The sequence below is a fragment of the Amyelois transitella genome, chromosome 10 (assembly GCF_032362555.1).
Source record: "Amyelois transitella isolate CPQ chromosome 10, ilAmyTran1.1, whole genome shotgun sequence".
Taxonomy (NCBI): Eukaryota; Metazoa; Arthropoda; class Insecta; order Lepidoptera; family Pyralidae; genus Amyelois; species Amyelois transitella.
This window is the reverse complement of record NC_083513.1, coordinates 1,355,278-1,378,337: the sequence shown is the minus strand read 5'-3', so window position 1 is coordinate 1,378,337 and position 23,060 is coordinate 1,355,278. Positions and strand designations below refer to the sequence as shown.

General features: G+C 36.4%; 3 protein-coding genes across 4 annotated transcripts; 2 read left to right on the top strand and 1 right to left on the bottom strand.

Annotated features, from left to right (window-relative positions):
• Window positions 1-85: 85 nt before the first annotated feature.
• On the top strand, window positions 86-2,724 carry LOC106136771 (zinc finger protein 892). Of its 2 annotated transcripts, none has more exons than XM_013337416.2 (6): window positions 86-301; window positions 435-569; window positions 856-1,078; window positions 1,330-1,473; window positions 1,568-1,669; window positions 2,006-2,724. In XM_013337416.2, the coding sequence occupies exons 1-6, from the start codon at window positions 191-193 to the stop codon at window positions 2,527-2,529; spliced, it is 1,239 nt and encodes a 412-aa protein (XP_013192870.1). In that variant the 5' UTR covers window positions 86-190; the 3' UTR covers window positions 2,530-2,724. The 2 variants fall into 2 exon arrangements, with proteins under 2 accessions (XP_013192870.1, XP_013192869.1); XM_013337415.2 differs by having other exon boundaries at window positions 86-310.
• A 100-nt stretch (window positions 2,725-2,824) lies between these two features.
• On the bottom strand, window positions 2,825-19,242 carry LOC106136789 (BTB/POZ domain-containing protein 17). Its single transcript, XM_060946093.1, has 14 exons — window positions 18,973-19,242; window positions 16,586-16,726; window positions 16,139-16,236; window positions 14,912-14,993; window positions 14,184-14,303; window positions 12,709-12,845; window positions 11,837-11,953; window positions 11,103-11,215; window positions 10,125-10,399; window positions 9,257-9,367; window positions 6,639-6,727; window positions 5,869-5,976; window positions 5,172-5,250; window positions 2,825-4,732 (listed from the first exon to the last, which is right to left on the bottom strand). The coding sequence occupies exons 1-14, from the start codon at window positions 19,054-19,056 to the stop codon at window positions 4,664-4,666; spliced, it is 1,623 nt and encodes a 540-aa protein (XP_060802076.1). The 5' UTR covers window positions 19,057-19,242; the 3' UTR covers window positions 2,825-4,663.
• Window positions 19,243-19,562: 320 nt separating this feature from the next.
• On the top strand, window positions 19,563-21,030 carry LOC132902134 (uncharacterized). Its single transcript, XM_060946094.1, has one exon. The coding sequence runs from the start codon at window positions 19,698-19,700 to the stop codon at window positions 20,277-20,279; it is 582 nt and encodes a 193-aa protein (XP_060802077.1). The 5' UTR covers window positions 19,563-19,697; the 3' UTR covers window positions 20,280-21,030.
• The last annotated feature ends 2,030 nt before the right edge of the window (window positions 21,031-23,060 follow it).

Sequence of the window (23,060 nt, the reverse complement as noted above, 5' to 3'; positions counted from 1 at the left end):
TTGCTTTGGCATTTTGGCGCGTTTTAAGTTAATGTTAGCGCCTATACATCAGTAATAGTTGGCAACAGTGCTAGCTAAAGTTTATCTGTCACTTGTCTGATCTCACAGTCACTCAAATCAAAACTTTATAAACATGAATCATTTTGTTTTGTCGTAAAAATTAAAACTTTGTTTTCTCACGTATTTCTAAATGCCTCGAAATACAGTTTTGTGTAGAGTATGTCTGGTTACGGACTTGCCTATGTTAACCATAGCCGACACCCCTTTGCAGGATGTTTATGAAAAAATCACTAACACTCCAGTAAGCAAAGTTCGGAAGTTACCTACTTATTTTTCATTATATTTATTAATTACTAAGAATATTTCATGCTTTAAAAGAATAACACGTTCTTTTTATGTGTAATATATTAAGATATTATGTTATATGCTTGTAGTTAAACACTCTTGATTTGAGACCAGTACTTGTTTGCAATATGTGCTGTGCTCTGCTAAAAAAGTGTCACAAATTAATGCTGACATCTGCAAAAGCCGATAATATGCTGGCTCGAATATTGGAGAGACATCCAAATGTAAGTATTTTAACAAACTTTTATTAAGTTTCAATCACCCAATTGTCTTGTAATTGAATTGATAATTGGAAAATTAAAAATCATTAATTCACAATGACAGAGGCTTTTTTCTTGGTTCCTCATCCCCCTTGCCTTGCCAAAAAAAGATTATTTTCCTTCACTTACCCTGATCATTTACTATAAAACTTAATGTCTTTCCACTTTATTCTTATTCCAATCATAAATCTGTAAAATCACAACTGATTTGTACACACATAAATTTAGTTTTCTGTGGTTATATTTCCAGGCTTCTAAAAGTTCAAAGAAACTACTCACGCTAGTCAAACGCAAGACTAAAGGCCTCTGTGACCTGTTGAGCATTACTCCAATTGACTATGTAGATACCTCCTCATACAATACACCTATTATGGTGAAGACCGAATTTGATAACCTGGAAAATATGGTTAAGTGTGAGCCTGAGGAGTTAGAAGACATTGTAAAGCAGGAAATAGAGTTTGAAAAATTTGATGGTAAGATAAATGTGGCCTTTCAGTCTTTTTTCTGAGACTCTTGGCTCTTATGTTTTGTATTATGGTCATCATTATATATATATATAACATCCAATAAAAACAAACCAATAAATAGCCCCTATTATCTTAGTTATGGATATATTTTTGTCTATTTACCACAAACTGGCAAAAGCCTCATCCAAGGACTCTTATCATCAGTCCATCTAAAAGACCTTGTTTTCTCTATAAATGTAGTTTACGTAAATTTCTAGACATTACATCTGAGCCAGAAAACAAACCTGACGAATGCAAGTTGGATTTACAAAATGATGAGGTAATGAGAAGCATCCAAATAGAACATGAATGTTTGAGTTATAAAGTTAATATGAAGACAGTAGACGACCACAACTGGCATGGTAATAATCAGTTTCTCAAATCAATCAACTTAAAATTTTTATAAATGTCATCGACTGAACTCAAATTAAAATAGGTAGTTATTTTAATTTTCAGAAAATTTACCAGATAATGAAACTGAAGAGTTATTGCTCATTGACAGAAAGTTGGGACAAAAAACAAGAAAACTCAGTGTTCAGGAACATTCTGATACTGTTGGTGAGAAACATATAAATACTTACAATGCCTTGGGCTACAAACATATAAATCTTAATTTAAACCTATGATGCTATATTGAGAGATAGGTAAATTTAATGTATTATGCAATTGTGATTGATATAAATCCAGCCTACACATAATTGGCCCAACTGAAAAAAACTATTAATTTTCTGTCATCAAAGTTAATAAGCAAAGAAATCCTAGCCTGTTATGATGCTTTAAGTTAATTATAAATAACAACTGTGTACTATTAGTAACAATTATTGTAGAGGCTAATTTAGCATTTTACATGTATTTTAATGCTGATGTATTATGTATGTGATATATATGTTCCAGATTCCATCTCTTTCCCATCAACAAAAGAAGTAAAGAAAATTGATATCAATAAAAGGTACTTCGAGTGTAACGAATGTCAGCGTCGTTTCAGCCGAAAATGCCACTTGGAAACGCACATGTTTGTACATTATGGAGGTCGCGAGAAACTCGCAACCGAATGCTATATCTGCCACAAACGTTTATGCTCCAAAGCAAGCTTCGGCCGCCACATGAGGACTCACACAGGTGAGAAACCGTACGCCTGCACATTTTGCTCAAGTCGATTCAAAGATAGCGGAGTTTTAAAAAATCATCTACGCACACACACTGGGGAGAAACCTTATAAATGCGACGTTTGTGAACGCGCCTTTAAACAGCTGAACGATTTGAGACGACACGCGAGAATTCATACCGGTGAGAAACCATATAAATGTGATATTTGCCAGAGAAGGTTTAATGAGAAAAGTAAAGTGACGCGACATGCTAAAAGGCATTACGGTGAGAAACTCACGAAACGCGATTGGTTGAAACTTCACAAACATTAATTTTATTAGCTACATTTTTGAATAAAATTAAAGAATGGCGTCTCGTAGACTCAAGTTTTAATGAAGTGAATAAAATAGTTAAAGTTAGAATCATGACATATTCTATTTTAAGATGATTTTTATAAGAAATTTTATATAAAAAGTTATTTGTAACTTGCTTTAAGCTTATTTTGACTATTTCAATATACAGAAGTAAACAATGTTTTGTTATTTTATTTTCAAGGTCCAGATTTATATGTATTTCTCGGCAAATAATTGTACCAAAGGTATATTAGCTCAAATAAAAAAGCACAAGTAACATTGACAATTTCAACTTTATTGGAACGTCATAGAATACACATCTCAACCATAAAGCACACAGCAAAATACAAAAGATAAATATTGCACAATAGAATATCAAATATTGCAAATTTATCAGCGAATGAAGATGGTAGACATCGTGCTACAAAATAGAATTCCCAGTATTCAAATACTGCGGGAAAATCCGACGGGCCTGAATTGAATACCAAACAATTTCGCATAAGGATTTTTGGCATAAATATTGTTACACATATGAAAATTTATGAGAAGAACAAAGACTACGAAATTTTCAAATTGCCATATTTTTTATAGGATATGCACTCCGATTTGACGATTATGTTATATTGTCATTAAGTAGTTAAAGATAACAAAGATGAGATACTTATACTAGTATATCAATTGACATCTGTAAATGTGCACTGCGCATAGGTCAATTTATCTGCCGGGCAAAAAAAACTAACTCTATGAACGCCTCTTATATCACATCGTATAATGTACTAGCATAAGCTAAAAATCACTTTAAAAAAACATTGATTGAAGAGACATTCATGAAAATAGACGAGCTAAAATAAAAACAAAATGTACTTCAAAAACAATCAGATTTTGTATGTATAACAAATTTCACAACAAAACTACATTCTAATTAACACTTTAAGTGAGCGGATATAATTATACACAGTCGTCAAGCGATTTTATACAATGAGGAGGTAATAAAAACTCTAAACCTATACAACACTTTTAGGTCAAATTCAAAATTTATATTAATCCTTCTTTTAATCCTATCAGTAAAATAAGGGCAGTTTTCAAAGAATTTTTATTCTAATGAAGAAATAAAACATATTTTGGTAATAAATGTTTAAAGCAAGCTATATTTCTAACAGTATTGCCATATTATTTGTACGTATCTTTATTCTAAGGGTCGATTTTTCAGTTATCATTTTATCTTAGCCTTATGATCTGACAAAAGACAATATCTGCCTGCTTTTTTAGGAAACAGCAGTTATGATTTTTTGATTGATCATCTCTTCCTAAATACATCAATAAGGTATTACAATAATTAAATCAACTACAATTCTACACGAATAGAAAAAAACCTGTCTCTTCTAATTGACCTTATTTAAAAGAAATAGAAATGAATTGTTTTCATCCTCCGAGGACATGTTTTCATTATGTTATTTTTTATTTATAAGTAGTTTGTTTTCCAGTTCGATTAAAATTCTAAAAGTGAAAAATCGGTTCAAAGAAAAACAAGACACATTATTCGTCGACCAAAACTTAGTTCTCACATAATGATAGTAGGATTATGTTTCAAAAAGATTTTAGAATATATACGAACGAATGAAATAACCTTCATTACACACAACAACCTCAAAAAAATATTTAGTTTAGAATATGTACTTCAGAAAATACTTCTGTCCTCTCATTTTTGTATGATGCACCCTCTGCCACAATGCATCGAGGTCAGAGGACCGCCTTCGCGGAAAATTCTTAGTGATAAATACTTTAAAGAGAGTGAATACTTACAATGTGACAGTACCTGGATATAATTTATTGTGTACCTGGATATAATATTAGTGATTATTAAAAAAATTGTTAAGTCGACGTACTATCACTTTTTTACCAACGTTACTTAATTGTAAAACGTATTAACCTTTTAAATTGACATTAAAAAATAAAAAATCGATTGAATTACTAGTTCCAAAAATAACAAAATAAGTTTCTTAAGAAAAAAATTTTGTTTCCAGAAAAAGTTTAAAATTACATAGTTTCAGTCGTCTTGTGCCATCAAGGTCATTTCATACTTGTATCTATTATAAACAAGCGGCTGTGGATGTCATCCGAGGTGCGAGTCGGGCGGGCCAACGTGGCAGTATTCTGTCAGAGGCACTATGACCACTTGTATCTGAAAATTGTAGCGATACAAAATTTTATAAAAAAAAAAAAAATATCTGTTGGTACTTGCCGTGCCGTTGTGGTTTACGGCATCAATAAAAAAAGAATAGGGCCACTTCATCTGTTTCCCATGGATGTCGTAAAAGGCAGCGTAGGGATACCTTATAATCTTGGGAACCATATAACTTTGGATTCTTCTTTTAGGTGATGGACTAGCAACCTGTCACTATTTGAATGTAATTGAGGCGTGTGTTTTATGTATGTATCCAAGACCCAGACCAGTCAGAAATAGTTCGTTTCTCATCATGACATAACCGGGGTTTAAACCCGGGGACCTACTATGCCATAGACAAGCGCACTGACACTGCCCCTGTGTCGAAATCGAAAATTGTCAAACTTGTACAAAATTCAAATAGTCAAGTAACTTCACAATACAACAAATGACTTACTTTCAATTGGTCTTTGTTCGGCCCCAACAAATGTCGTGGTTCAGGAATATCACATGGTTCCGTGCATTTTTGACATCGCCTGAAGTAAAAAAAAGGGGAAAAAAAATAGTTTAAGTATTAATGATTTAAAAAGCGAATAATCGATAATTCGATAGTTGGCGCGATAAAAACGGCGTCGCGCGTGCCAACGCGTTTAAAAAACACATGGTAGTGCGTACAATATGTGCGTGTTTTTGAATTGTAGTGTAGATCGTAACCTTATAATTTTACTACTATGTATATTTTTACTACAATTTGCTTTTTTTTTAATTTTTTTTTTTATTTGTTTCACTTTGGGTTTGTTTTTCCTTTGAGTAAAATGGATTTTTCTTTAGCTTCCTGGTTTGTGTGCTATTTGATGCATCTTCAAGCCAGGTTGCCAATGTTTTTGTGATGTGATGACGCAAATGGTTTATACTACAACTAGAGGCCGCCCGCGACTTCGTCCGCATGGAAACCCTATCAATCCCGCGGGAACTCTGGGATAAAAAGTAGCCTATGTGTTATTCTGGGTCTTCAGCTACCTACATACCAAATTTCATGGTAATCGGTTCAGTAGTTTTTGCGTGAAAGAGTAACAAACATCCATACAAACTTTCGCCTTTATAATAGTAGTAGGATTTGTTATGTGTATTTAAATAAATAAATAAATACTTACCCGGGGCCCTTGTGCGGGCGCGGCGGCGCGTCGGGCGGCGCGGCGGCGGGCGAGTACAGCGGCGTGTTCAGCTCGTCGAAGTCGATCGCGCCGTCTATGTTCAACACCCTGTACGTAAGTACGCAAATATCATTTTGGTATTCTTTTTTTCTACAAATAACTTTCCTGAACAGAGAACCGTGTGGTTCCCGGCACCAATAGAAAAAAGAATAGGACCGCTCCATCTCTTTCCCATGGATGTTGTAAAAGGCGACTAAGGGGTAGGCTTATATACATACTTGGGATTCTTCTTTTAGACGATGGGCTAGCAACCTGTCACTATTTGAATCTCAATTCTATCTTAAAACCAAATTAACTGAACGTGGCCATTCAGTCTTTTCAAGACTTTTGTTGACTCTGTCCACCCCGCAAGATTTCTTATTCATATAATGACGTGTATAGTCATTATATGAATAAGAAATCTAAGAGAGAACCATCTCCAATCGATATCCTTGAAGTCGGTTAAAATTTTTAAAACCTTTATAGGAAGCCATATTTTAAAACTACCTCCAAAAAAATTTGTGATTCTCAGTTAAACCTGTTTGTATTTTTGTCCACGATCATTTCGCATTACGCTGTACCGAATTCAGGAAACTGTTTTTTTTTTTACTTACTTTAGAAATTTAACCCACTCCAAAAAAGGAGTATATCGATTGGAGCCAGTTCTCTTTTTACAAAAAATATTTATATATAAGTTAAGAAAAAAGTTTTTATTTGAGAATCATACCTACCTATTTTGAGCCGAAAACCGGTGCACCCTTTCCACGACGTTGGAAACGTGTTCGACGCCTTTCTGGACGCCCCACACCAGGATGCCGATCTAAAAATTAAATATATACAATTAATAATATTTTAGAACATTGACTATATATACATACATTCAGTCAGAAAAGTATCGGGAATGGATTATTTATTTATGGTTCCAAATTCAAATTTTTGTTTTTTTTGTTGTTGTTAGATTGGCACAACTGTTTTCCATTTTGGCGCGGAGTTTGAGTTGCATCTGTTGTTTACATTAAATACAGTGCTATTTTTAGTTATATCATATCTAGTGTGTATTGCTAATTTCATAATGGATAAAAACATCGAACAAAGAGTTTGTCTTAAATTTTGCATTGCCAATGGAATATCGTGTTCGGAGTCACTGAAAATGTTACAGAAGGCTTACGGTGAATCGACTTTATCAAAAACTCGTGCTTATGAGTGGTACAAAGCGTTCAAAAGCGGTCGAGATGTGATGGAAGATTTGCCTCGCTCTGGTAGGCCATCAACGTCTGCAACTGAAGTTAACATCGCAAAAGTGAAGGAAATAGTGACTGAAAATCCTCATTCAACTTTGAGAGAGATAGCCACCGAACTTTCTGTATCTCACGAGTCGATCCGTACCATTTTAACTAATAATTTGGGTATGAAACATGTTGCCGCTCGGCTAGTCCCAAAAGACCTGAATTTTTTTCAAAAACTCAATCGCATGAGAGTCGCTGAGGACATGCTAGAACGAGTCAATTCCGACCCAACATTCATGAAACGCATTGTTACTGGTGACGAGACGTGGGTTTACGAGTTTGACATGCAAACTAGTCAACAAGCTTCGGAGTGGCGCCTTCCAACTGAACCGAAACCGAAAAAACCACGCCAAAGTCGTTCAAAAGTCAAAGTCATGTTGACTGTTTTCTTTGACTATCGCGGTGTTGTGCACTCGGAATTCTTGCCGGAAGGTCAAACGGTAAATAAGGAATATTATTTGAGTGTTATGCGGCGTTTAAGAGAGCAAATCCGACGAAAAAGGCCAGATTTGTGGAAAGAAAATTCTTGGATTTTGCACCATGATAATGCACCTTCGCACAAGGCCATCATTGTGAACGAATTTTAACCAAACACTCAACAAATACCATCGAGCAACCACCATATTCACCAGATATGGCTCCAGCCGACTTTTTTCTTTTTCCTAAACTCAAATTACCACTTCGTGGCACCCGTTTTCAATCGGTAGAAGACATAAAAGAGAATTCGCGGCGAGAACTGACCTCAATTCCGGAAACAGCGTTTAAAAAATGTTTTGATGATTGGATTATTCGTTGGCGTAAGTGTATCGTTTCTAAAGGAGCATATTTTGAAGGTGATAAAATAAATTTGGATGAATAACAAACAGTTTGTGTATTATTGATCTTTTCCTGCTACTTTCTTGACAGAGTAGTACGTAGAATCTTGCTGAAGATGTACCTAAAGCAAAACGGTCGTGAAAAGTGGAAATGGATTCGAAAATAAATATTATAAAACAGTAAAAACATTTCATCATCATTTCACATCAAAGGCTGTAACTTTAACTCGAAGACTGTAATTTTATCAGGGAGACTAAACTTTGCGTCGTAGTCGTCGATAAGTTTTGTGTCAGAAAATGTAACTTCTGTGTCGGAGACTGTCACTTTAATGAGCGAGTCTTGTTATTTTATGGAAACTGTAACTTTTGTATCGGATACTGTAACTTTAGGGTAGGTAACTAACATTATAAGGGAGACGTAACTTTCCTGTAGGAGACTGCAACTTTTGTGTCGGAGACTGTAACTCTTGCGTCGATACTATATCAATTTATAATTAATTTTAATATAGATTAAAAAAACAACACATTAAACATTAAAAAAGTTTGAGTGCTAACCAATGTTCTTTCAGTGAAGGAAAACATCATGAGGAAACCTGTCTAGATGTGTAACCACGATCCAATACAGGTACGGTTCCCCTGTAAAAGTTGGGGAGGTCAGACGGGAGTTGCTTCGTGTGAAAACCTGACTCACCCAATCCAGGATCCATGGTCAAAGGCATACCCTATAGACTTATTTCAGTAGGACGAAAAATTTACCGTGCCGTGTGGCTCCCGGCACCAACACAAAAAAGAATAGGACCACTCCATCTCTTTCCCATGGATGTCGTAAAAGGCGATTAAGGGATAAGCTTCCAAACTTGGGATTCTTTTTTAGGGCGACGGGCTAGCAACCTGTCAATAGTTGAATCTCAATTCTATCATTAAGCCAAATAGCTGAACGTGGCCATTCAGTCTTTTCAAGACTGTTGGCTCTGTCTACCCCGCAAGGGATATAGACTTGACCATATGTATGTACTAGAGGCCGCCCGCGACTTCGTCCGCATGGAAACCCTATCAATCCCGCGGGAACTCTGGGATAAAAAGTAGCCTATGTGTTATTCTGGGTCTTCAGCTACCTACATACCAAATTTCATGGTAATCGGTTCAGTAGTTTTTGCGTGAAAGAGTAACAAACATCCATACAAACTTTCGCCTTTATAATAGTAGTAGGATAGGATGTAAGAAACATGAAAAAAGTGAGGTTCTCACCTTGACCCTGACATCAGGCTCGTACTCGCCGCCGTATTGGTCAGTCTCAGTCTCCGGCGGGTTCTGACACGTGATGGAGATGCGAACGGTGCGCAGGACCACTTCGGGGACCTGCCGAGAAGTGGCCACTAACACTAACGTCACATGACATCGGCCAATCAAAATGAGATAACGACGCGCTCAACCAATAGCAGCGAAGAGTCTATGGTGACATTTCAAAACGTCACAAGTAACCAGCCTATCGCAGCGCGCCTGCTGAATCTCGATATCGAAGATTTCAATGATTCGCGGTCGAGCTAGAATCTAAACTAACATTTAAACCCAAAAACAAAACGTCTCATGCTTTGTCGCTCATAATAGCAACCCAATAGCGGACACTTCTGTTCGCGATGGCATCCAATCCGTGAAATCGTCGTTTGCGCGATTTAGACTCTTTGCTGTTATTGGCTGATAGCGTCGCGTGTTTGCCTGTTGTGACATATGCGTGCGTGCTCTACTTTAGGTCATAATATGTTTTTGTTGTTCAACATTCCAGCATTACAAGTAAAATCACTATTTTATCTATATTTTTGTGGCGAAATATTCGTATTGAAAATGAAAATGTAGACAATGTGCATTCATATATTTGTAAATTGACGACCGGCGAAAATGCTGCAGTGTAGTTTGTTCCGCACTCCTTCTACCCAGCATACACATACACACACATGTATCCAATTTCAAAAATAAATCTATTCTAAGAGCTCGCTTTTAGAACAGATTAATTTTCGAACAGTTCTCTGTTCCAAATTGAAATTAAACAAAAAAAAAAAAACAAAAATTCTCATTAAAAAACAAGACGTAGGTAATAAACAAATTTTAGAACACTCACATCATAAGTGCCCGCCCACACGATGAGCAAGCTCTTCCTGAACCAGACGCCCTTGGGGTAGAGGTCCAGCGACCACTCGGAGGCGCGCTCGCCGCCGTGCTCCGCGGCGCAGCGCCGGCTCGAGAACATGAACGTGCGCGTGTGGTAGCTGGCCAGCGAGTGGAAGTGCTCCACCGCCAGCACGGAGCCCCACGTGTCCTCCGTGTACAGCCGCGGCGTGAACAGCATCCGCCCGGCCTCCGTCTGCTGGATCTCCGAGAGCCGTTCGTATTGACCTTGGGATGTTTATCGCGACGATTAGGTTTTGCGCGGGACTTCATGCCCGTGGGAAATTCCAGAAAAAAATATGCGAATTTCGTGAAAGAAAGTCCAGTAGTTTTTGAGTTTATTCGTTGGAAACATACAAATCTTTTCTTTAACCGTCTGGTTCCCGGAAATAATAGATAAAAGAATAGAACCACTCCATATCTTTCACACGGATATCGTTAAAGGCGACTAAGGGATAAGCTTATAAACATGGGATTCCTTATAAGTGATGACGAGCAACCTATCACCATTAAAAATTCCAATTCCATCATTAAAAAAGATACTGTTGGCTATGCCTATACATATAGTCACGTCTATATCCCTTGCGGGGTAGACAAAACCAACAGTCTTAAGAAGACTAAAAGATCACGTTCAGCCGTGTTACTTACCTAATAATGGAATTGAAATTCAAATAGTGACTCAAGTTTATTAGCCATTCCCTTAGTCGCCTTTAAAGATATCCGTGGGAATGAGACGGAGTAGTCCTATTCTAAAGTTCTGGAAACCACACGGTATAACTAATAACATTAATAAATTATAAATATCTTTCTAAATTAATAAAAGGTTAATAATTTAAGTATTCCAAAACATGAATTGTAGCGTTATCGTCTGTTTTTCATTTGTCTGCTCACACGGTCTAGCCATATCTATGTCTGTGGTACAAAGACTTACCCGACTGGTAGCTCATAGCTATGGCCATCCGCTCCATGAAGAACTCCTTGTGTTCCTGTGTCAATGGTTGTAACAATAGCTTGGCTAGTTGCTTCGGACACATCATTGGGAATCTGAAATTACACATACATATGTATTTTGTGACGATATGATCAGCCCCCGCGAAATAATAGCGCTGTTTCGCTTTTTCATTGTGACTTGAAACGGGACAGCGATAGTTTTGTCGCGCGATAAAAACGGCGTCGCGCGTGCCTTGCTAGCTCCGAAAGGGTTAGTATTAAACACTAGCTTAATTTAATTCAAGCATCAAAAATTGTATATATAACATACATACATTTATATATGGCTCTGTCTATCCCGCTAGGGATATAGACGTTATCATATGTATGTATGTATGTACATACATATATCCTTACGGAGTCGACCGAGGCAACAGTCTTAGAAAGACTAATAGGCCACATTCAACTGTTTGGCTTAATATAGAGTTGAGATTCAAATAGTGACAGGTTGCTAGCCCGTCACCTAAAAAAGGGATTCCCAAGTTTATAGGCCCAATACATACCTTAGTCGCTTTTTACGACATCCATGGGAAAGAGATGGGGTCGTCATATTCTTTTTCTATTGGTGCCGTATATTTTTTCTCTTTAATTTCTTTTTTTGTTTATTTTAATGTTTTTTTATTTTATTTACTAACTTCCACCGAACACCGCTCGGTCGCCCAGGTACTAACATACCTGACGTGACTAAACACAGCAATCAGCAGCGACTCCCAGTGCGCCTTCGTCTCAGCCTCACTCAGCTCCAAGCTGTTCAGCCGGCCGCGCTGGATTTCCAGCCACCTCACCACGAACCTGACACATTAGTAGTATATACAGGAATAATTAGGAAGAAGGGTAAGGTCAAAAGTACCCGAAACCTCCGAGCTTGCATGAAGAGAGTTATGAATGTGGATGAAGCGAAGGAAGTATGCAGAGATCGTGGCAAGTGGAAAGAGGTAGTCTCTGCCTACTGCCTCCGGGAAAGAGGCGTGATTTTATGTATGTATGTATTAAATGTAATTAGGAAGAAAAAGAAATTATAAATTTGACCATTTATAATACAAATAAACCACGAAGAGTTAGCCTCGAAGTAAGTTCGAGACTTGTGTTATGAGATACTAACTCAACAATACATACTATATTTTATAATAGATAAAAAAAACATCCAAGACCCAGGCCAATCAGAAAAAGATTTTTTCCATCATGTCCTGACCGGGGTTCGAACCCGGGAACTTTTCGTTCAGATGCAAGAATCCAATAACTGCTCCAAAAAGGCCGTCAGGAGTAAATATATAATTAAATCTACTAGACGCATTGTGATAACGAACTATTTTTATCGACACATCTCCTTAGCGAAATTTATTATTTAAGATGAAGTGAAAGAAGTATGCAGGGATCGTGGCGAGTGGAAAGATGTAGTCTCTGCCTACCCCTGAGGGGTATGTGTGTTCAAATAAAAAAAAAAATATTCATTATTATAGGATACTTCATATCGCTTAATAATTGTCAAATCTTTTGGTTTCACAACATTGGTTGACGTCAAATTGTGTATGTTTCAATCAACTCACCCATACAAACTCATCTCGTTGTGGAGCACCAGGTCGCTCTGCTGCAGAAGGTGCACCAGCGTCTCGCCTTCCAACTGCGAGAGCTCCGAATCCGTCCACACCCACTCCAGGTTCCATTTCACGAAGTTCTGGCAGGCCTGGTTGGCAAGGTCAGATAAGGTCATACAATACAAATTATCTTTATTGCCCATAAAAAAATACATAATGTAGTAGAAACATACATTATGAATACGTTGAGCAAAGGCGGAAATAATATTTCAATACAGCTGAACATGGCCTTTCACGTGAACGTTGGCTCTGTCTACCCCGCATGGGCTACAGAGCCGAACAGAGAGGTATGCAGAGATTGTGGCAATTTGAAAGATGTAGCCAGACAGAGGCTCCGAAAAAAGACTTGATTTTATGTATGTATGTATGCCGTGTGGTTCCCGGCACCAATAAAAAAAAAGAATAGGACCCCTCCATCTCTTTCCCATGGATGTCGTAAAAGGCGACTGAGGGATAGGCTTACAAACTTGCGATTCTTTTTTAGGCGATGGCTAAGCTAGCAGGTTGCTAGCTCACTATTTGAATCTCAATTCTATCATTGAGCCAAATAGCTGAACGTGGTCATTCAGTATTTTCAGGACTATTGGCTCTGTCTACCCCGCAAGAGATATAGACGTGACCATATGCATGTATGTATGTAAAATATTTATGTTTTATGTTCGTTCAATAATTTTAAACTGTATATTTCTCTCCTCTTTTCTCCTTCTATCTTCTGTAGGAATAACTAACTTTGTAACTATACTTCCTACATACTTAGTTAGTCGCTAGTCAAAAATATTGTGAGTACAATACAAAGAAGAAAATGAGCATGTATAAATTAAACAACTTGAGAAAAATAAAATAATAATACTAAATAAGAATAAGTTATGTATATTATCATGTACTAGTATGTATGTGACTGGTGAATGAGTAGGTTTGTGTGTGTGTGTGTGTAAGTATACTGTATCTGTGTTAAGTGGAACTATGTACGTATATTTGAGACATCAGTGAAGTGCCGTGTGGTTCCCGGCACCAATACAAAAAAGAATAGGACCACTCCATCTCTTTCTCATGGATGTCGTAAAAGGCGACTTAGGGCCTATCCCTATACCTACAAACTTGGGATTCTTTTTTAGGCGATGGGCTAGCAACCTGTCACTATTTGAATCTCAATTCTATCATTAAGCCAAATAGCTGAATGTGGCCATTCAGTATTTTCAAGACTATTGGCTCTGTCTACCCCGCAAGAGATATAGACGTGAACATATGCATGTATGTAAAATATTTATGTTTTATGTTCGTTCAATAATTTTAAACTGTATATTTCTCTCCTCTTTTCTCCTTCTATCTTCTGTAGGAATAACTAACTTTGTAACCTATACTTCCTACATTGGCTCTTTGTACCCCACAAGGGATGCCTACATAGTACTATATTATAGTCCACTCACCCTGGCCACGTCGTCGTGGGAGCACGCCTGCGTGTACTGCATCCAGGCGATGAGCTGCCCGCGCTTGGCGGCCTGCGCCACGTGCATCGACATGAAGCTGAGGCACAGCGCGACTAGATCCTGGCACAAAGAATAGAATAGAAGAGATTTGACGGCCTCTGTGGCGCAGCGGTAGTACGCTCGTCTGTGACACCGGGGGTCCCGGGTTCGAATACCGGCCAGGGCATGATGAGAAAAGAACTTTCTCTGATTGGCCTGGGTCTTGGATGTTTATCTATATATAAGTATTCATTATAAAAATATAGTATCGTTGAGTTAGTATCTCGTTACACAAGTCTCGAACTTACTTCGAGGCTAACTCAATCTGTGTGATTTAAAAAAAAAAAAAGATTTATTTTCAAAATTGTGAATACAAGGTAACACTTATTGACGTCACACATAACTTAAATCTTATTAAAACTACTGACGCTTCCAAAGCGCATGTGTAGAAGAAGCGGCGGAACAAACTACACTGCAGCATTTTCATCGGACGTTAATTTACAAATATAGATCTCTTGAATCTGAATCGTGGACGAATGCACATTGTCTGTGTATTAAAATAAAAATAAATTAAAACTATTGTATGCTACGCAAGCTTCTATACTGCAGGTAACAATTCTCGGCCTTTATCAGATAGTTCGTAATTTATTTAATTTTTGATTGTGTACAAAACAACCATGAACACTCACCTTAACATTATATTTGTCTGCTAGAGAGAGCACTGGAAGTACAGTCTGGTAAGATATCTTTATTTGGCCTGTGTAGAAATATCTGAAATCGAAAATGTTGTGATTTTTTAATCAATCAATAAGTTTGATCACTAAATAAATAATAAATAAATAAATATATACGGGACAAATTACACAGATTGAGTTAGCCTCGAAGTAAGTTCGAAACTTGTGTTACGAGATACTAACTCAACGATACTATATTTTATAATAAATACGTATATAGGATAAACATCCAAGACCCAGGCCAATCAGAGAAAGTTCGTTTCTCATCTTGCCCTAGCCGGGATTCGAACCCGGGACCTCCGGTGACACAGACAAGCGCACTACCGCTGCGCCACAGAGGCCGTCATACTACATCATCATCATCACTACTTAGATACATATCATTCATTCATTCATATAATTTCATTCATTCATATAATCACGTCTATATACAGGGTGACTTTTAATTCAACTGCATAAATTTAACAGTTAAGTGTACTCATCTAAAGGATATTTAAAAACGTTAAAAGAAAAATATCGGTTCATATTTCAGAAAGTACAAAAATAAAATAAAAGTATCAAAATCCACGATACGTAATATCACCCCGGCCGGCGAAAAAGCGACGCGTAAGATTCAGGGGTCAACGACACAATTCATTCAGCTGAGCGATCTGGACAACTCTGTACTTAACTTGATCTTGATACTAGAAAAATATTTTTTTTTCAGACATTTATTTACATGTTTAGTTTTAATTTCTTTTTATAGTATTGGTCTTTAATAAAGCGTGTGACGTAGTTTTTGAGGGTGTTTTAAATGTGAAAATGATGACTTTTAATTAAAATAAGAATAGGCTCAAACGGCTCAGAAGCATAGGTATAGTCTATGTTGAAAAGGATGCAGTTGTTTTAAATGTCATCCTGTATATATTAATACTCTTATTGACCACAGATCATTTGCAACATGATTTGAAACGTCCGAGACAAAATGAAAGTTCGTAACATGTGCGTTAAGTAAAAACAGCGTGTAAATAAGGTACGGTGGAATTGAGAACCTCCTCTTTTATTGAAGTCGGCTAAAATTATCATAGATACTATGAAAACGTTAAGCAATGTCTACACAAATCCAAATAGTGCCAATTTCCTTAAATGTAAAGAAAAGACTTGCCTGGGGCTTATGTAGTTGGTACCTAATTAAATACTCACTTTAAAAAATGTGGGAAGACAGCGGCAGCGGAAGGGTCCTCCTGAAGGACTATGCGACTCTCCCGGAACTCGCTCCATTCCCGGTTCATCAACATAACCTGAGGATAAAGACACTTATAATATGGACATTAAAGTAAATCAAACATAACATTTTATTATCAATGACGGTGAGGGAATACATCGTGAGGAAACCTGCACATTCAGGCAACTGGATGTGTAACCATGGATCCAATACGAGTTAGATGTACCTGCAAAGGTTGCGGAGATCAGACAAGAGTCGCTTCGTGTAAAAACCTGACTCACCCAATCCAGAATCCATGGTCATAGTCATACTCCGGTTTCCGCTCCAATGATGTGGATGCAACCAGACAAGATGAAGAAGAGAAACAGTCAATTTGAAATGCTTTAAACTTTTATTATTAACATTAGTTATTGAGAAAAAATTACCTGAAATACTTCACTACTGGCACATAGTATCAGTCTGTGGGCGGGATAGTTGACGCCAGCCACTTGCAGAGTCAGGTCGCTCATCAACTGCTCTGCATATAAGGTGGCTATCTTGAGCAGCACACTCTTGGAATTATCAACCTGTTATGGTTTTAAATACTTCTATTACCATACATTCATATACCTTATCACATCCTAATCCCTTACGGGGTGGCCAGAGCCAAGTCTTGAAAAGACTCGAATGCCACATTTATGAAAGCATAACAGGTTGACTAAGCAGATATACATGGAGAGTGTGGAGGGAAAGGTCAGAGTGGGCAGACCTAGACGACCATATGTTGATCAAATTAAGGACTAATTAAATATAATCTAAACTGAGCATTTTGCCTTTGTTGTTTGAAAAGATAATTTATGATACTATTTTTCCGATTTTAAGGCCGGGCATTATTGAGGAGCAGCATGGATTCGTTACTAAGAAAAATACTGAGACTAATTTATGTGAGTTCGTTCATCGCGTAAGCACAGGTATGAGTCAGGGTTATCAGGTTGATGTGGTATACACTGATTATGCTAAGGCATTTGACAAAATACCACATTCACTACTAATTCGTAAGCTTGAAGCGTCGGGAATACATGGTGACCTTCTTCGATGGCTCGAGTCTTATCTTCGGGATCGTTGTCAGGCGGTTGCAATAAGAGGCCATTGTTCTTCATTTGTACCTGTTAAATCTGGAGTCCCACAGGGCTCTCATATTGGGCCATTGCTTTTTAATTTATTCATCAATGACATAGGAAACATTTTTAAGAACTCTAATATACTTTTATTTGCCGATGACATGAAAATTTTTAGAATTATCAAATCACCCAATGACTGTGTTTTACTGCAAAATGATTTAAACAATTTATGTTCTTATTGTTCCCACAACTTTCTACAATTGAATGTAGAAAAGTGCAATATTATGACATTCTCGCGCAAGTCCCAACCTATTAATTATCCATATAATCTTAATAATATTGATATACGTAGAGTATCTGTGGTTAAAGATCTTGGTGTGTTCTTTGACAATGACTTGTCTTTTAATTCTCATATCAATGTTATTACAACAAAAGCCTACAAAATGTTGGGTTTTGTTTTGCGTATCAGTAGGGAATTTAATTATAGTTCAACGAGATTGCTTTTATATAATGCCTTTGTACGACCTATATTGGAGTATGCGTCTATCGTTTGGAACCCACAGTACAGCATATACATTGAATCCATAGAAAAAATTCAAGAGAAATTTGTGAAACATCTAAAATTTTTTGAAACCCGCTCTCATGATAAAATTACAGACACCTTGCCGTCGCTGACTAGTCGCCGCACGGAAAGAGAACAAATTTTTATTTTTAAAATTTTACGGAGTTACATTGACTCTCCACATTTGGTAAGCAATATTTATTTCAAATGCCGTCGCCCAAATTCTAGAATTAAATTACTTTTCCATGTTCCATATGCTAAAACGAATTACATTCGGAATACATTCTTGTACCGCGCTTGTCATAGTTATAATAACAATTACAATGACCTTGATTTGTTCAACTTATCCATAATGTCATATAAAAGAAGTTTAAAAACACAAAATTGCTGAGATTAATCAATTGGCTTTTTGGTTAATTTTTCACGAAATTAATAATAAATATGTTTATGTTTAACACACTTAGGTTCTATAATAATTTCTATATATTGATTTCTTTGTCTTTTCGATACTATGTATTAGTAAACAGAGGAAACTTTATTGGTTTATGTACTATAGTATAAGATAATATTAATAGGCAACCATGTAACTGTTTGTTTCCCTAATAAAGATAAAAATAAAATAAAAAAAAAAAATATGTAATGTAAAAATATCTAAGTTTAATAATAAATAAATAACACCAAATGTGGCCTATTAGTATTTTCGAGATTGTTGGCTCTGTCTACCCTGCAAAAGAAATAATCATGATTTTATGTATGTATGTATAAGCCATTGTACAGTTGAAAGTTTTATGCATACAATTACCTCCTAATCCTGGTCTAGCCTTAGGTAACTAAGGTCGGATATTAGTTGTTCTTGTAAAATCAAGTAATATTGACAAATAACCGAGGTGAAGTAGTGAACCACAGGCTCAGAACACAGCTAAATGACACATGTTGGTGATAACAATTACCCACCTGTATTTTCTACCTTGATATGAATCTATTCTTATACATAATTAAACCTGAAATACTGATGTATTTTGACCTAACAAATTCATAACAATGGCCTGTGAAATACTTAAAAATGCATATGTTATCGTAAAAAGGTAAAAAGACATAGTATTCAGGATAATTAGTATGCGCACTGTGTGCATCTAAAACGAAAGTTTACCTCCAAAATATCATCACTGGCTTCACTGGGCTCCTCAGTTTTGCTTCCTGAGGAACCTTGACGGTCGACAGTAAGGTAACTCATCTTACGAACTAAATAAATACAAGGTCTGAAGATAAAGGATTACATAACAATAACCACTCCCTAATTTCAAACAAAGTCCCTGGTAAATACAGCGAAATTATTTATTTTATTTTATCGTCTCTGTTATGTTTCTGTTTTACGTCCAGCCATCATAACAACTAGTCTACTGTCACTGTCACCGTCACGTCACTTGTTCGTCAATTAACGGATTGCTTTTTTTTCAAGTCGCTAGCCAGCCTAGATGCTGCCTAGGTTGAGCCAAAGCCATGCCTTGTTCCTATGGAAATTCCGAATGCTGGCAACCCTGCTTCTATTTACAATGAGACATCCAAAAAACCGTGGTTTGTAGTATGTAAAGTAAATCATTTCAAGAATTCTTCCTTCTATTTACAACCAACCCAAAAGAAATTTTATCACAGCTACAATTTAAAGTTAAAAAATACTGATAGTTAAAAGTTTTTTTTTTACTTCACTGTTGACATTGACAAGACAAACCATATCAGTGGGTTGCTGTGGGGGGAAAGGGGGGTTGTGTGCCCGGCTGAACTCATAAGTAAATAATTTTTAGTCCAGTAATTTCACAATAATTTTATAATTTAGTGCTGATTGTGACTTCATTGTAGTGACCGCATTTACCCGAAATGGCTTATACCGCGCTCATGAGTATGAAAAAGAAGAAAAACGTTATAGTAATAGCAATTTGTATGATATCGTGTTTCATAATGTATCAGCTGTATTTCTTCCTAACTTTATCTTCGGAAACAAGGAATATCAACAGAATTATCCCGGTTATCGACCACGACAGAAGGAAAGAATTGCATGTACGTTCTGAGGCAGATCAGTTTATTAACGAAAACGGAGTAATACGTGGTGTTTACTATAAACAAATGCCTGCGTACCGGCCTGCTGGTGGAGAATTCAAGTGTTTACATTCTGATAAGAAGATTCCATACGAGCAGGTGAACGACGATTATTGCGACTGTGACGATTCCACAGACGAACCTAGTACCAGAGCTTGTCCGAATGGGACTTTTTATTGTGAAACACAGCATCGTTTGAAACCAATCAATATGATCTCAACAAGTAAAGTGAATGATGGAATTTGTGATTGTTGTGACGGCTCTGATGAATGGTTACATAAACCCAGTGACAAAATAAAAGTCTTATCACAAAGCCATTCAAACCATAGACATTTTGTAACAGAATGTGAAAATGTTTGCTAAAATAAATACCAAATTAATTTGTTTATTTATGTTTTAGGGATGTTGTTTTTTTTTATAAATAACTAACTAGGTTTGTATAAAGACATTCCATTTTAAAGCATGCTACTGAATACTGTTTACTTATCTATTTTGTATTATATGTAACACAGAACAAGTTTGATTCCCAAAAGTTCAACTGGCAGAAAATGCCTGAAGGTATTAAGTCTACCTGTTGTACATTTTACATGCATAAGGTTTAAATAAATAAAATATTGTTAACATCATGTAAATATGTCCAAGTTGCTCATCAATCTTTATTATCTCAGGTATAAAATGTGTTTTTCTATTTAAATGGATAAAACACTATATATTTCACTACTGAGAATAATATGTATATACAAAACAGCCCAAAAAAGACAGAGATGTTACAAACACTGACTTATTGTTTATCATAAGTATGCAAATGTTTGAATTTAGTAAAGTGGAATACCCCACTGTTTAAGGCAAATTTACTGTGTTATTTTTGTCAAGACTGATGGCATCAAAACAAGTTCAAATATTGAATATACTAAGTTAATAGCACTTTTTATTTCATATTTCAAATTAGAACCCCAAAGTAGGTACCTAATTTACTACAAACACCTAAAAATTATTGAATTGTTAGCCTATGCGTACCCCTCTAGTATTTTATTTTATTTAGGATTTTATGTATATACTACTCTGTCAAGAAAGTAGCAGGAAAAGATCAATAATACACAAACTGTTTCTTATTCATCCAAATTTATTTTATCACCTTCAAAATATGCTCCTTTAGAAACGATACACTTACGCCAACGAATAATCCAATCATCAAAACATTTTTTAAACGCTGTTTCCGGAATTGAGGTCAGTTCTCGCCGCGAATTCTCTTTCATGTCTTCTACCGATTGAAAACGGGTGCCACGAAGTGGTCATTTGAGTTTAGGAAAAAGAAAAAAGTCGGCTGGAGCCATATATGGTGAATATGGTGGTTGCTCGATGGTATTTGTTGAGTGTTTGGTTAAAAATTCGTTCACAATGATGGCCTTGTGCGAAGGTGCATTATCATGGTGCAAAATCCAAGAATTTTCTTTCCACAAATCTGGCCTTTTTCGTCGGATTTGCTCTCTTAAACGCCGCATAACACTCAAATAATATTCCTTATTTACCGTTTGACCTTCCGGCAAGAATTCCGTTCCGAGTGCACAACACCGCGATAGTCAAAGAAAACAGTCAACATGACTTTGACTTTTGAACGACTTTGGCGTGGTTTTTTCGGTTTCGGTTCAGTTGGAAGGCGCCACTCCGAAGCTTGTTGACTAGTTTGCATGTCAAACTCGTAAACCCACGTCTCGTCACCAGTAACAATGCGTTTCATGAATGTTGGGTCGGAATTGACTCGTTCTAGCATGTCCTCAGCGACTCTCATGCGATTGAGTTTTTGAAAAAAATTCAGGTCTTTTGGGACTAGCCGAGCGGCAACATGTTTCATACCCAAATTATTAGTTAAAATGGTACGGATCGACTCGTGAGATACAGAAAGTTCGGTGGCTATCTCTCTCAAAGTTGAATGAGGATTTTCAGTCACTATTTCCTTCACTTTTGCGATGTTAACTTCAGTTGCAGACGTTGATGGCCTACCAGAGCGAGGCAAATCTTCCATCACATCTCGACCGCTTTTGAACGCTTTGTACCACTCATAAGCACGAGTTTTTGATAAAGTCGATTCACCGTAAGCCTTCTGTAACATTTTCAGTGACTCCGAACACGATATTCCATTGGCAATGCAAAATTTAAGACAAACTCTTTGTTCGATGTTTTTATCCATTATGAAATTAGCAATACACACTAGATATGATATAACTAAAAATAGCACTGTATTTAATGTAAACAACAGATGCAACTCAAACTCCGCGCCAAAATGGAAAACAGTTGTGCCAATCTAACAACAACAAAAAAAACAAAAATTTGAATTTGGAACCATAAATAAATAATCCATTCCCGATACTTTTCTGACTGAATGTATATATAATATATACGATAACATGCTTTGCTGATGTAGTTCTGTAGTTTCCCCTCTCCATCTCTATTCTATGATTTTCGTAAGAGCCTACTAAAGGAAATAAGCATTAACGTCTAGTGTCTTCAATATTGATTAAATATAGAGTATACAAGTAGCAAAAGTACCATGTGGTTTCCGGCACCATTAGAAAAAAGAATAGGACCATCTCTTTCCCAATGATGTCGTAAAAGGCGACAAAGGGATAGGCTTATAACTTGGGATTCATCTTTTAAGCGACAGGCTAGCAACCTGTCACTATTTGAATCATTAAGCCAAACAGCTAATCGTAGGCCACTCAGTCTTTATAAGACTTGACTCTGTCGTTGCAAGGGATAGAGACGTGATTATATGTATGTATGTATCTAGTGTCTTCTTTAACCTCTCAGCTGCTGTGGCGCACATATGCGCCAACTGTCCGAGACAACTTTGATTTTTGATGAGATTTTAAGCAATACATATAGTTATGGTTTAAAATTGTTTAATTTACATCTTAAACATACTCAGCAACCACAGACAACAGAAATTAATCTGTTTCTTAAAAATAAAAATTGTTGAAAATCAGTTCAAAACAGACCCCTGTTTCAAAAGTGCGTGACCTTGAGAGATTTATTTTGAAAAATATTGGATTTTTTAAAGAAATAATATGATTTAATTGCAAAAACTGTGTTATTTATTAAAAATAAGATAAATATGAAGTTTATCTTGATAATATAATACCTAAA